We start from the raw sequence: 15,745 nt of genomic DNA, 5'->3' as shown, positions 1-15,745 counted from the left end.
CGCTCTCAGGAGCTCAGTGACTCCAAGCGTGGTCCCGTGATAGGTTGTCACCTGTGCAATAAGTCCATCCGTGACATTTCCTGGCTACTAAATATTCCACGCTTAACTGTTGGTGGCTGAGTTGTTGTTGTTCCCAGTTGCTTCCACTTTGTTATAATCCCACTAAGTGGTAGGCCACGTCACATGACAGAGCGGGGTCAGCGCATGCTGAAGCGCACAGTGCGCAGAAGTCGCTAACTGTCTGCAGAGTCAATAGCTAAAGACCTCCAAACTTGGTGTGGCCTTCAGATTAGCATGGCAACAGTGTGTAGAGAGCTTCATGGAATGGGTTCCATGGCCGAGCAGCTGCATCCAAGCCTTCCATCACCAAGTGCAAAGCGTCGGATGCGGTGGTGTAAAGCACGCCACCACTGGACTCTAGAGCAGAGGAGATGTGGTCTCTGGAGTGACCAATCATGCTTCTCTGTCTGGCAATCCGATGGACATGTCTGGGTTTGCGGTTGACAGGAGAACGGTACTTGTGTGACTGCATTGTGCAAAATGAAAAGTTTGGTGGGAAGGATTATAGTGTGGGGTTGTTTTTCAGGGGTTGGGCTTGGCCCCCTAGGCCCAGTGAAGGGGACTCTTAAGGCATCAGCATACCAAGACATTCTGGACAATCTCATGCTCCCAACTTTGTGGGAAGAGTTTGGAGATGGCCCCTTCCTGTTCCAATATGACCGCGCACCAGTGTATACTGCAAGGTCCATAAAGACATGGAGGAGCCAGTTTGGGGTGGAGGAACTTGACTGGCCTGCACAGAGTCCTGACCTCAACCCCATAGAACACCTTTGTGATGAATTAGAGCGGAGACTGCGAGCCAGGCCTCCTCCCCCAACATCAGTGCCTGACCTGACAAATGTGCTTCTGGAAGAATGGTCCAACCTTCCCATAGACACCCTCCTAAACCTTGTGGACGGCCTTCCCAGAAGAGTTGAAGCTGTTATAGCTGCAAAGGGCGGGGCCAACTCCATATTGAACCCTACAGACTAAGACTAGGATGCCATTAAAGGTCATGTGTGTGGAAAGGCCGGCCGACCAATACTTTTGGCAATATAGTGTATCAAAACATTGCAACAGATCGCTTGTGAATTGGCCCTGAGCCTTCTGGGTTGTATGGTCGGCCTCCTTTGTAGGAACCTTGCTGTTGGTAAACATGTATCTAACACCCAGACTTCACCCTTATGAGGCGCGATGTGTGGGTGATCTATATGGAGGGACATTCCTGCTCACAGGAATGTGTTCCTGGAATTCATTCCCAAAATAAATACACTGGTTGGGGGTGGGCGGTGGATGACAAATAAATATGCATTGTACTCCATGACCGGGCAGCTCCAAAAAGCTCTGTGCCTGCCTGAACTACAGAACTGCAGGCATTGATTGATGGATCCTATCCAATCCTTTTATAGTAATGTTACTAAACCCCGGACCCTGCATTTCCTTTATCTGCTCTCCCCGGACCCTGCATTTCCTTTATCTGCTCTCCCCGGACCCTGCATTCACTGTATCCTCTCTCCCTGGACCCTGCATTCACTATATCCGCTCTCCACAGACCCTGAAATCGCTATATCCTGGCTCCCCGGACCCTGCATTCACTATATCCGGTCTCCCCGGACCCTGCATTCACTATATCTGGTCTCCCCGGACCCTTCATTCACTATATCCAGTCTCCCTGGACCCTGCATTCACTGTATCTGGTCTCCCAGAACCCTGCATTCACTATATCTGGTCTCCCAGAACCCTGCATTCACTATATCTGGTCTCCCCGGACCCTGCATTCACTTTATCTGGTCTCCCACAGTACACACAACATTAAAATGTAATTTGATTGGCCCTGTTCTGATCACATGCATTCCAAGAAAAAAAAAAAATCTCTAACAATACACACCAAACTGAGCATGTGCAGCTTGCCCTCAAGTCTCTGTTCTATGAGGAGATATTTAGGAGACACTTGAAGAAGGGGAGGATCAGAGAAGACAGGAATTATATTGTTATACAGTGCAGAGGATTAACCCCTTAGCTTCCACAGTGAGTATAACCAGCACGCTTTACAGCATCTACAGACTGATTGTACTGTTGTGGGATTAGTAACGCTTAAACTTTTTTTTTTTTTCCCATCAAATATGTATTTCAGATACTTATATATCGCCGTCAATTTACACAGCACTTTACATATACAGTGGGGATCGAAAGTTTGGGCACCCCAGCTAAAAATTTGTATTAATGTGCATAAAGAAGCCAAGGAAAGATGGAAAAATCTCCAAAAGGCATCAAATTACAGATTAGACATTCTTATAATATGTCAACAAAAGTTAGATTTTATTTCCATCATTTACACTTTCAAAATAACAGAAAACAAAAAAATGGCGTCTGCAAAAGTTTGGGCACCCTGCAGAGTTAATATCTTGTACTGCCCCCTTTGGCAAGTATCACAGCTTGTAAACGCTTTTTGTAGCCAGCCAAGAGTCTTTCAATTCTTGTTTGAGGTATCTTTGCCCATTCTTCCTTACAAAAGTCTTCCAGTTCTTTGAGATTTCTGGGCTGTCTGTCACGCACTGCTCTTTTAAGGTCTATCCATAGATTTTCAATTATGTTGAGGTCAGGAGATTGTGAAGGCCATGGCAAAACCTTCAGTTTACGCCTCTTGATGTAATCCCCCGTGGATTTTGAGGTGTGTTTTAGGATCATTATCCATTTGTAGAAGCCATCCTCTCTTTAACTTCAGCTTTTTCACAGATGGCATCAAGTTACCATCCAAAATTTGCTGAAATTTTATTGAATCCATTTTTCCTTCTACTCGTGAGATGTTCCCTGTGCCACTGGCTGCAGCACAACCCCAAAGCATGATTGATCCAACCCCATGCTTAACAGTTGGACAGAGGTTCTTTTCATTAAATTCTGTGCCCCTTCTTCTCCAAACGTACCTTTGCTCATTCCGGCCAAAAAGTTCAATTTTAACCTCATCGGTCCACAGAACTTGTTTCCAAAATGCATCAGGCTTGTCTATATGTTCATTTGCAAAGTTCAAACGATGATTTTTGTGGTGAGGACGTAGAAGAGGTTTTCTTCTGATGACTCTTCCATGAAGACCATATTTGTACAAGTATCTCTTTATAGTGGAATAGTGTACCACAACTCCAGTGTCTGCCAGATCTTTCTGGAGGGATCGTGCAGTCAAACGTGGGTTTTGAATTTTTTCTCACAATCCTGCGAGCTGTTCTGTCTGATATTTTTCTTGGTCTTCCAGATCTTGCTTTAACTTCCACTGTTCCTGATGACTGCCATTTCTTAATTACATTCCGAACAGAGGAAATTGACATCTGAAAACACTTTGCTATCTTCTTATAGCCTTCTCCAGCTTTGTGAGCGTCAACTATTTTCAGTTTCAGTTTTCTAGACAACTGCTTAGAAGAACCCATGGTGCTGATTGCTGGGGCAAGGTCAGATGAGTCTGGGCATTTAAAACCTTTGAGATTGACATCACCTGGTCTTCCCAGACAATGATTGAGAACAATCCATGACACTGGCAGGTCTCAGCTTTGCCAAGGGGGCAGTGCATGCTATAAATTCTGCAGGGTGCCTAAACTTTTGCAGACGCCATTTTTTTGTTTTCTGTTATTTTGAAAGTGTAAATGATGGAAATAAAATCTAACTTTTGTTGACATATAAGAATGTCTAATCTGTAATTTGATGCCTTTTGGAGATTTTTCCATCTTTCCTTGGCTTCTTTATGCACATTAATACAATTTTTAGCTGGGGTGCCCAAACTTTCGATCCCCACTGTATATTGTACATTCACATCAGTCCCTAACCCTCAAGGGGTGTACAATCTAAGGTCCCTAACTCACATTCATACATACACATACTAGGGACAATTTAGACAGGAGCCAATTCACCTACCAGCATGTCTTTGGAGTGTGGGAGAAAACCGGAGTACCCGGAGGAAACCCACACAGGCACAGGGAGAACATGCAAACTCCAGGCAGGTGGTGCCGTGGTTGGGATTCGAACCAACGACCCCAGTACTGCCAGGCGGAAGTGCTAACCACTTAGCCATTGTACTGCCCAAATAGCGGACACAAAGTCCCCTACAAGTTTCCTTTTAAAGCCGAACTCCAGCCAAAAGTAATAAGTCACAAATAAATTTCTCATCGCAAGATAAAAGCCTTCACTCCAGAAATGTCCCTCCGCCTTCCTCTGCAGTACTTTTTTTTTTTCCTGCCAATAGATGTCGTAAGTCAGCATCATTCTGCCCACTCTGAGCCCAGGTCAACCTGGAAACGTCCAAACCCATGCATGCGAAAGGAGAAGCAGTGCTGTGATGAGACCATCTCACCGTCACTCTGCTCTAGCAGTGTCAGCTCATAAACCGATTGGCTGCTTGTGCTGCTTTTTCCTCTTACACTTCAGCCCAGCTGTACAGGGACTGCAAGAGGCTGTATCCAGGTCACAATCGAATGCTTACACTGCTTGGATTTAACCACTTCAAGTCCGGACACTTTCCCCCCTTCCTGCCCAGGCCAATTTTCAGCTTTCAGCGCTGTCACACTTTGAATGGCAATTGCGCGGTCATGTAACACTGTACCCATATTAATTTTTTGGCATTTTTTTCGAGACAGATAAAGCTTTATTTTGGTGGCATTTATTCACCACTGGGATTTTTATTTTTTTTGCTATATAAATGAAAATGTCCAAAAATTTTGAAAAAAAGTGTTTTTCTTATACAATTTTGGAAATAAATAATATTTCATCATAAATCTTGGCCAAAATTTATTCCGTTATTTTTTTAGTAAAAAAAACCCAGTTTATTTCCAAAAATTATAATTTAAAAATTTTTTTTTTACATTTTTATTTTAATTTTTTTTTATTATTTTACATATGGTCACCCTAGCAGTACAGTGCTACTTGTGGGGGGTGATGAAAATTTTTTTTTTTTTTCTTTTTTTTTTTTTTTCTTTTTTTTTTTTACACTGATTTGCTTTTACATCCATAAAGGCTGTAAAAGCCATCATTTCTCCTTTTTTCTGGCTGCATTCCTGCAGCCATTGAGAAATACTGTGAGAGCTGTGATTGGTCACAGCTTGTCACATGGTAACTGTTGTGAATAGCCTTGTACCATGTGACCTCTGTGATCATTCACAGATTTCACACGTAGTAAGCAAGGATGTCAGAAGTGACATCAGTCCTTACTACTCTGCATGTGATCACTGATTGGCCAATCAGTGATCACATGATCGGAACCTCATACAGAGGACACAGCGGGCACCGGATTGCGGTGTTACGCGCTCGCAGGGAGTGCGCACAAGAAGGGGACGGGGAGGCCGTTTATAAACGACCACCCGCCCCTGCGCTGCCACCGTTTTGGCCGTTTATATACAACGGCCGGATGGGAGGTGGTTCAATAAAAATCCACTTGATGGGTGAATGATTGCAGAGCTGCATTTGTGCTGTGTTTTATATGTGCATAATAATACATTGGGTACATGAAAAAAAAAAATTTGGTGGAATGATCCAGCCAACCTGTCTGTGGGGATCTTTCTAGGCCTGGTGAAACCTTATTGCTGGCTGTATGCATTAGAACAGAGCATGGCCCCCGGGAAAATGTCAGCTTGGTCTGACACGTCGGGGAATTTTAGATTGGAAATGCTGGAAGTGGAAACATTGTCTCTGCGAAATAACTAAAGAAGATATTTTATTGTATTTTTTTTTTTTTTTTTTTTTCCTTGTTGGCTTCTTAGCAGAAGTTTAGTTGTTGTTCTTCCCGAAGAAGAGAGCCGGGACAAGTACCTTACACAGCTTGACCCTGATACTCTCCAGCAGATTAGAGGACATGGAACCGACAGCTAAATATAGCCGTGTGCAGATGCTCCTCCGCTCAAAATAATATTCCGGCAGGAGAGAAACTTGTCATAAAAAACCCAGCCGTACGTTAGGTATCCTTGTCATACACCGTGCGCAGACTCTTCACCCTTCTTAAATCCTTCACTTTGATGCTGACATTGGTGGTGGTGGTGGTGTGGGGTGGGGGCTGGGGTGGGGTGGGTCTAGAGAGGGCGGTGGGGGGGGGGGGTTCCTCGCTCTATTTATAATGTTGTTTATTGCTTCTAGTCATTTGTACACAACGTGGTCAAGTTCTGCGTCAGTCTATGGGGAGTGCTCAGCCAGTCGCGTCATTCCCTGCTTTCAGTCTAATGCAGCCTTTCTCAACCAGGATACCCAGGCATCCCGGGGTGCCTTGAGGTTTCTTCAGGGGTGCCTTGAGGTTTCTTCAGGGGTGCCTTGAGGTTTCTTCAAGGGTTCCTTGAGGTTTCTTCAGGGGTGCCTTGAGGTTTCTTCAGGGGTGCCGTGAGGTTTCTTCAGGGGTGCCGTGAGGTTTCTTCAGGGGTGCCGTGAGGTTTCTTCAGGGGTGCCGTGAGGTTTCTTCAGGGGTGCCGTGAGGTTTCTTCAGGGGTGCCGTGAGGTTTCTTCAGGGGTGCCGTGAGGTTTCTTCAGGGGTGCCTTGAGGTTTCTTCAGGGGTGCCGTGAGGTTTCTTCAGGGGTGCCGTGAGGTTTCTTCAGGGGTGCCGTGAGGTTTCTTCAGGGGTGCCTTGGCAAAATGTCTACAAAATTGCCCAAAACATATATACAAGCCTGCAGGTGGAACAAGCTGGCCTTTTGGTTACACCAAGCCCCAGATTTTCATTGTGTGCCATTACAACCTTTTAGCTGCCTTTTATATTAGAAAACCCTCCTACGCACACACCAGAGCTCCCCTTTCACATCAGAAGCCCTCCTCATTACATCAGAGCCCTGCTTTATATCAGGGTCCCCATTGGAGTTAAACCCCCCATTCTGTCAGTGTCCCGATCTGATCTGTATTCCCCATATAAGCCAATGGCCCCAGCTGCAGATTGGAAAAACCTCCTTGGGGGTCTTCGTTTGGGGACCCCGGGGATAAATGATTGTGTGTTTTTTTTTTTTTTTTTTCTTTCTGTTCCAACATGTTGAAAAGTGAACAACTTCCATGGGGTGCACATACTTTTTGCCGTAACTGTAGGGAAGACTGTCAGATTTCCACAAATGTTTGGTCATATAGTGCAGGGGTGGTCAACTGTGGCCCTTCAGCTGTTGCTGAACTACAATTCCCATCATGCCTCTGCCTTTGGGAGTCATGCTTGTAACTGTCAGTTTTGCAATGCCTCGTGGGACTTGTAGTTCTACAACAGCTGGAGGGCCACAGTTGCCCACCCCTGATATAGTGGACTCAGCGGTGTACCATTCTTCACTTGTAATAAACGCACGGATCAACGCTTATGTCACTATTTGCTGAACTTCTCCCCCTGCCTGGAGGTGACTGTCAGACCTGAGCGCAGTGCCCGCGGTATATTCTGTGTATTTATGGGATCATGGCGAGGATTTGTGATGCATCTGCTGTACTTTGTTCTTGGATTTCTTTCCTCCCCGGCAGCCTCCTATCATTGTGCACAATGGACAAACCGCGTCAGGCCAGGTTAATGGGTCGCCCATGTTATCGGCCCTCATGGTAATATTGCTGAATTAAAGCGTGGGGGGGGGGGTAATTCACTCTTTTCCGTCTTTATTAACGTGCTTGTAGTCTTGTCCTTGGATTAGGTCTGTGTGAGATGCCTGAGAATAATTAATTTGGGCTACAAAAAACTGAGGATGAAGGGGGGTGGTGGTGGTGGGGTGGGGGTATCAAACGTATCAAATTCTTAACCACCGTTCCGTTTTCTGCAAACAATCATTCATTCTCATGCTGCGCTGCCTTGGCATGTATGAATGTCCATATGCTACAGAGAATCAATTTGTAATACTACTTGTTTGTAATGGAACCTTTTGAAGACCTTCTGAAAAGGGTGGAGGAGCATGTGCTTGCTTGGCTATATTTTGGGACCACTTAAAGGAGCACTCTGCCAAAAAAACTTTGTGCTGTATTCTGGAAAGTTAAAGGCCCACTGTAGCAAAATAAATAAATATTGTATTATAGTAAGTACATATATTGAATGTATTGAGCATATGAATTCCTTTAAAGTATACTGTATGTGAACCCCTACCGTGTAAAAGAAACCATTCAGTTTACTGGCTGTAGAGAAAAACATCAAAAGCCAAAAACAGCCGCTGTAAAAAGGTCCAGTGTGCATGAGAACCAAAGTAGATATGGGCAGCACATTGGCTAAATGGTTAGCACTTCCGCCTGGCAGTACTGGGGTCGTTTGTTCGAATCCCAGCCACGGCACCACCTGCCTGGAGTTTGCATGTTTTCCCTGTGCCTGCGGGGGTTTCCTCCAGGTACTCCTGTTTCCTCCCACACTCCAAAGACATGCTGGTAGGTTAATTGGCTTCTCGGCCTTTTGGCTAAGATCAAGTGTAGTATCTGTTCTTATCAGTGTCCAGTGGGGGTGCTACCGACCATTCTAGTTTACGAGGGATGGTTGTTGTACAGTACCCTCACTGGTATGATGGGGGTCCGGAAGGCTAGTACCGGAGGGACAGAAACCAGGGAGCGCCATGATTCGTTCTGGGGCCTTGGGAGTAATTCCTCTGGGGAGACCGGAAAGACCCAGTTCCTCCTGGTTTGAGCATGCTACCTTGGTCTGGCCTGGGGTCGGGGACGCAAAAAGTCCGCAAACTCAGTGCCCCCTGGGGAAGACGCTCTCAGGGGTGTCACTAGTAACACTTGGGTGTGGGACCCCACGGTGTGAAGATGACACATGGCCACTGTTTTTCACATCTTTTTGCACAGCGCCCTAAGGACCAGGTCTTTTGGCTAAGTCCAGGGCAATTTTTGCTACAGGCCTCAGGGCCTGGTCTGTGCACTATTAGGCACGGTACCACTTTTTTATTTTATTCTATTTATTTAAACCACTCCCACGTTTTGTCACTTTTTGCTTTCTTATGTGTGTGTTTTTCACGGATGGAGGGTGTGGGTCCTCGGGCCTTACCTGAAGTCTAGGGGGAGGATGTGTGGCCATACGGTTCCTTCCTCCCCTGATCCCTAGGGGGTTTTCTCTTCGGGAGAACCCCCTTGCCTAGTACTGGATGTCCGGCTTCGGCTGGGCATAAGGAACGGTGGTCCACCAGGCCTTTTGGCCAGGAGGACCAAATGGGAACCTTGTCCCTGTCAGGAGCTTCGTGCCCCGGGGGATCGGGTGAACGGTCCAACCCTTTCGGGGGTAGGACAAACACACCCCTAAGTGCACGTTTTTCGTGTGTGTGTTTCTGCACTTGCACTTTTTTGCGGACACTTACGGGTTTTTACGTTATAGTTGCACGTTTGCGGACTTAAAAAAAAAAAAAAAGCATGTCTTTGGAGTGTGGGAGGAAACAGGAGTACCCAGAGAAAACCCACACAGGCACAGGGAGAACATGCAAACTCCAGGCAGGTGGTGCCGTGGTTGGGAGTCGAACCAACGACCCGAGTACTGCCAGGCGGAACTGCTAACCACTTAGCCATTGTGCTGCCCCATTATAGGGACTGCAGGGAAAAAGTGATTCAGCAGCTCATCAAATATCATCGACTTCGGTGTTTTGCTAGCAAGGATCCAGTCTGTCATTATTGAACCAATTTGTGATTTTTGCAGAAAATTCACCTCAACTTGTTTCAGGAGATGAGAAATCTGTAATCATATAATTTTGTTTTCTTTCATTACAGACATTTTATGAATAAGCATCAGAAGCCAGTGCTAACGGGCCAGAGGTTTAAAACCAGAAAGAGGGGTAAGTGAGCCGCCTACTGAGACCGCAAACCTGGCTAATGGACCACTTGTCCTTCAAGAGGATTTACCCCCCCCCCCTTCCTGACCAGGCCAGAGGATTTACCCCCCCCCCCCTTCCTGACCAGGCCAGAGGATTTACCCCCCCCCCCCTTCCTGACCAGGCCAGAGGATTTACTCCCCCCCCTTCCTGACCAGGCCAGAGGATTTACCCCCCCCCCCCCTTCCTGACCAGGCCAGAGGATTTACCCCCCCACCCTTCCTGACCAGGCCAGAGGATTTACCCCCCCCCCCTTCCTGACCAGGCTAGAGGATTTACCCCCCTTTCCTGACCAGGCAATTTTTTGCGCTACGCACTGGAACTGCAAGCACTGATGTGAACTATGACACGGCACGGAACTGGTTAAAGGGTCAGTCCACCCAAACTGAGATTTCAGTGTGTGGTAGAAGCCGAAGAGATAAATCAGCCTTTTCTGTTACCTCGGAATTCTATTGGTCAGATATCTGTGCTGAGTTCCTGAGTCTGTATACATGCTGTGCCCATCATGATGGGTTCCCATCATCCCTGTACTGAGCTTCCGGGTCTGTACACCTGCTGTGCCCATTATTAGGGGCTCCCAACATCCCTGTGCTGAGTTCCCGGGTCTGTACATCTGCTGTGCCCATTATGAGGGGTTCCCAACATCCCTGTGCTGGGTTTGCAGGTCTGCACACCTGCTGTGCCCATTATGAGAGGTTCCCAACATCCCTGCGCTGGGTTTGCAGGTCTGCACACCTGCTGTGTCAAAAGGAGTTCCCAAATCTTTACACCTTCTTTGCCAGTTATGAGGGTTTCCCACCATCCCTGTAGCAAGTTCCGGGATCTACACACCTACTGTGCCCATTAGGAGTTCCCACCATCCCTGTGCTGTGTTCCCAGGTCTGCATGACTGCACAGCTCATTATGAGGGGTTCCCACCATCCCTGCAGTAAGGTCCTTTTACATACATCCCTGCTGGATTTCCTATTTCCAGGAATTATGGCCAGGAGACCTCACTTCTGAAACATTCAAGAGCTATAAAAAGCAAGGGGCTGACTGTTAGGGGGGCAGGATGGAATATTGTGTAGACATGTATAGGTGGGGTGTGGGCTTGGTTTCATCTCCAAATATAACTTTAGCGTGACCTGACCCTTCTCTTCTCCCCCCACAAATAACACGTGCACTTTTTTTGTTCTTTTTGTTTTTTTTATATTTGATATCTGACTATTAGCAATTCACTCTCATTGTACAATTTCCTACACATCTACCAACATCTATTTAATATGAAGGTCTGCTTGACTGAGTTGCAAATACATAGTCAAATGTGTGCCCAGTTTGAAGCGTCAAAGCAAAGCATTGACAAAATGGCTTTTTTTTTTTTTTTTCTTTCTATTGATTGCATAGAAAATAAAATAGTTTCGGCAGTCCGTTTGCTAAAAGCCTCACTTGTCCTGAAAAAATAACCATCTCTGTGTGACTTCTCGGTGTTGTAAAGCTGAACTTCTGACACGTTTTTCAATATTCACAAAAGATATAAATCCACTTTGTGAGCACCAAATGCCTTTGCAAGCCCAGATAGTCGCTTGTAAAAGTAGCCGTGACCTCATCACTGAGCTGTAAGGTCAAATTCTCTGCAGCAATTGTTATTCTTCTCTCCCCTTACTGGCCCCAAGAGGACATGGTTCACTGGGCTGCTAAAGTTAGCTCTTACACCAGGGGTGGGTGTAACGGAACCGGACCCTGACTGCACTAAGGTATTTCCGTTAGACTCCCACTTCCATGTCCGAACACAGATCCACGGACACCACCGCTGGCCATACAAGAGGAGACAGCACCAGACTTGAAGGAAACCAGGAGATGGACTGCTTTATTTTAACACAGACACAAGATATAAACATTCAAGGGAACAACCCACCTCCCTGCATATGGACACCGGGCGAGGCAAACCAAATCTAGCAACCAGAGACACATCAGCAGACACCCCCCACCAAGCCAATACACAAACACATACATCCCATAATAGTTTGCTCCCAAGCAAGACACACAATAGAACAATGGGATGTACCACATGGCAGTAAACAATGAACAACCCCCACACCCCACCTATACATGTCTACACAATATCGGGACATTCCACCCTGCATCCCTAACAGGCACAGGGTGACCTACACATAGGAGGGATATGGGGAGCTGAAACAGGGGTCTCCCTACCCCTCCAAAGTGAGCTGTGCTCCATGGGCCCCCTACTCAGTCACTCCCATCACAGTGGGCAACTGTGGCCCTCCAGCTGTTCCCATGAGGCATTGCAAAACTGACAGTTACAAACTTGACTCCCAAGGCAGAGGCATGATGGGACTTGTAGTTCACCAACAGCTGGAGGGCGTCAGTTGCCCAATCCTGTCTTACACCAAGGGGTGGTGACTCGCCCTCCAGTGGACCATCTTTCTCTGACAGCCTGGCTTCTGAAGGGGAACTACTTAAAAGAAAAGGTTCATCTCAGGAGGTATTGAAACCATCCGTGGAAGCAGGAATCTTCTACTAACATTGTCTATAACAAAGTGTGGAAGTGATTCTGTGGATGGAGAAAAGATAACAGCAGGGTATCCGGTCCTATCATCTTGGCAGTTTTAGATTTCCTACAGATCTGCGTTTAGCATCAAAGACTATAAAAGTTTGGGTTGCAGCTCTTTCCAGCTTTCTAGTAGAAGACCCTCTAATCAAGCAATTTTGGACATCTATAAGCAGAAGATGGAAACCCTGGGGTTCCAGATTTCCATCTTGGAATCCTTCCATTATAATGCAAGCCTTTTGCAAAGAACCCTTTGATCCACTGGAAGATTGCACTATTAGAGTATTACCTCCGAAAACAGTCCTCAGTGAAGTTGGTCTCCGCTTGAAGAGTATGTGAAATACAGGCGCTATCGATTGCCAAGCCGTATTGCATGATCCTTCCAGACAAAATCACTTTAACTCTGGATCCTGCATTTTTACCTTCGGTAGTATCGGACTTCATCACTCTGAGGAGATTCTAATTCCCTGCTTTTACGGGGTTCCTAGAAATAGGAGGAAAGAAGAGTTCAACAGAGTGAATGTGAGGAGATGTGTAATTGCTTACATCAAACACACTAAGGATTTTCTCTCCATTCCTAGTTTGTTCATGTTGTTTTCGGGACCTAATAAAAGCAAGTGTGCCTCAAAAAACACAATTGCTAGCTGGATGAAGTTAGCGACCTTGGAAGTTTATCGAGCATCTTCTATGGCACCACTTTTGACGGTTAAAGCACACTTTTATAGGTCAATGGCTACGTCTTGGGCAGAAAGGGTTGGAGCTTCCCCACTCCAGATCTGCAAAGCCGCCACTTGGTCCAGCTTCCAAACCTTGGATAAACACTACCGTTTTTGGACCTTGGAAGTTTATCGAGCATCTTCTATGGCACCACTTTTGCCAGTTAAAGCACACTTTTATAGGTCAATGGCTACGTCTTGGGCAGAAAGAGTTGGAGCTTCCCCACTCTAGGTCTGCAAACCTCCACTTGGTCCAGCTTCCAAACCTTGGTTAAACACTACTGGTTTTGGACCTTGGAAGTTTATCGAGCATCTTCTATGGCACCACTTTTGCCGGTTAAAGCACACTTTTATAGGTCAATGGCTACGTCTTGGGCAGAAAGAGCTGGAGCTTCCCCACTCCAGATCTGCAAAGCCACCACTTGGTCCAGCTTCCAAACCTTGGATAAACACTACCGTTTTTGGACCTTGGAAGTTTATCGAGCATCTTCTATGGCACCACTTTTGCCGGTTAAAGCACACTTTTATAGGTCAATGGCTACGTCTTGGGCAGAAAGGGTTGGAGCTTCCCCACTCTAGATCTGCAAAGCCGCCACTTGGTCCAGCTTCCAAACCTTGGATAAACACTACCGTTTTTGGACTTGTTCTCCAGCCAGGAACAGGCCTTCCGGAGGAAGGTGCTGCAAGCTGTGGTCCCACCCTAATCAAGTAGTTCTTAATTGTCCTCTGGTAAGCCATCCTGGAAGATGGCTTGGGAAAACAGACTTATTACCCGTTAACTCACTTTCCAGGAATCCCCCAGGACGGCGCCTTTTCCCGCGCTACAAGTTTTTGGGGGTAGGACTTAAATGCTTACCGTGCTGTATTTTTTCCTTGCCTATGGTTATATGTTATGGCTGCCGGTTAGGTCTCTGTGCATGCTTTTTGTAATGTGGATCATGTGTTCCCTATGCTACATGGGAAGAGCCTCTCTCTCGTAAGCCGTCCTGGAAGATTCCTGGAAAATGAGTTAACAGTTAACTTTTTATTTTAGTTTTGGATAGAATAAAAGGTTAGAACTCCTGTCAGGTTCCTTCTGCTATCTATGGAGTCGGAGTGATTTTCCTTCACTTCCTGTTCCGGTGACAGCAGACAGGAAGTGAGGGAAAACCTGTAATGGGGATACAGATACAAAAAGCTGACTAAGAGGTCTAGCCATTCCTTTCTCTACTTTTGTCCGTGCTACTGTTGAGTATTCCCTCACTTCCTGTTAGGTGAAACTGTCATCACCAGCACCAGTGAAGGCAAATCTCTTTTATGGAGCAGCAAAAATTTGATCGGATTTCTAATCCTTCTCTACTCTAAAACTAAAAAAAAAATAGTTTTGGCTTGACATGCTCTTTGAGGTCTATTTATAAAATGTTTGTTGCTTGCATACATTCTTCTGATATTATAAACCGATTTCTTAACTTCTGCTGGAGTAATATTTGTAAAATTTATTTTTGCTCTCTCGCGCAGATGAAAAAGAGAAATTTGAACCTACAGTGTTTCGGGATACGATCATCCAGGGCCTCAATGAAGCTGGCACTGACTTGGAGGCAGTAGCAAAATTTCTTGACTCGACAGGCTCCCGATTAGATTACCGCCGCTATGCTGACACGCTGTTTGACATTCTCATAGCTGGGAGCATGCTAGGTAAGGACGAATTTGGTGTAGAATTTTGAGAAATGCGTCTAATTTGGCACAAGGCTTTCCCTCCCGTTGATTTAAAACTATGAACTGGGATTGGTCTTGTGCAAGTTTTTCCGCAATTGTTAATCGGCTCTATTTGCACCTCCAGTTCCCACATGGCATAGTCACCATGCAGTTTACTTAGCTGCTTCCGGCGTAACGCATACCACGGCAAGAAAAAATGATGTAAACCCCAACGGTAATAATTGGTTTTCTGCAGTAATTTGCCATAAAATGTGATCTGATCATCATGTAAGTCACAGCAATAGACCAACACAATGTACTGAAGCTGATAACACACAAACAATTCTCATTTCTTGCGTCTTTATTGAACACAACTATTAGCCCTGTTTCCCACTGATGTGCCCGGAATTCCCAGCATTTTCAGTGTGAATTCCGCACCGCATCAGAACCGCACCCCGTTCATGCGAACCGCTGCAGGTGTGTATGTTAGCAACACCCCGAAAGCGGTCCGCAAAACGCAGTGCGATCTGCAGAATTGGATCGCATAGGTGTGAATACCTATGCGATCTGATTCTAGTGCGGACCCAAACAAGGGTCCTGCATGTTTTTGTTTTGGTGCGAATAGAGCCATACAAAATGTATGGCTCCGATCGCACCGCACACAAAATTGCATGTGATTTGCGCAGGAATGCGGTGCGGTTCCTGTGCGAATCACATGCGATATACCGCACCGCACATATGTAAACCCAGGCTAAAACATTTACCCTAGGTTCATATCTGTGTGGGTGGTGCCGCTGCGGATCCGCACAAAAATCCGTGCAGCCGCACAGAGAAATGCGGACCCGTGGGCAGGTTGCGGTTTCCACAGAAGTGCAGGGACTTCTTTCCTTGCGTGTCACAGGCACGGGAGTCCATTCAAATGAATGGGCTCTCGTGCCCGTGCAAAACGCGGCCCGCACGGCCGCATAGATGTGAACCGGGGGTAACAGTGCTGGAGGAAAAAGTAAGGGCACCC

The 15,745-nt window shown here is 46.2% G+C and overlaps 1 protein-coding gene and 1 pseudogene across 1 annotated transcript in view; both read left to right on the top strand.

Moving 5' to 3' along the window:
* BZW2 (basic leucine zipper and W2 domains 2) overlaps nt 1-15,745 on the top strand; it is a 123,876-nt gene that overhangs the window by 63,075 nt on the left and 45,056 nt on the right. The window contains exons 2-3 of the mRNA XM_089660251.1: nt 9,692-9,756; nt 14,554-14,730. Of these exons, the coding sequence (XP_089516377.1) occupies nt 9,699-9,756; nt 14,554-14,730 (235 nt within the window). The 5' untranslated portion in view covers nt 9,692-9,698. The remainder of the gene's footprint in view (nt 1-9,691; nt 9,757-14,553; nt 14,731-15,745) is intronic.
* Nucleotides 8,375-8,490, top strand: LOC149438111 (U2 spliceosomal RNA; annotated as a pseudogene).

This window comes from Staurois parvus, unplaced genomic scaffold (genome assembly GCF_062004578.1).
Source record: "Staurois parvus isolate SC_StPar_1 unplaced genomic scaffold, SC_StPar_1.0 ptg001220l, whole genome shotgun sequence".
NCBI classification, from domain to species: Eukaryota; Metazoa; Chordata; class Amphibia; order Anura; family Ranidae; genus Staurois; species Staurois parvus.
The sequence above is the reverse complement of the archived record's forward strand: the minus strand, read 5'-3'. Positions and strand labels throughout refer to the sequence as shown.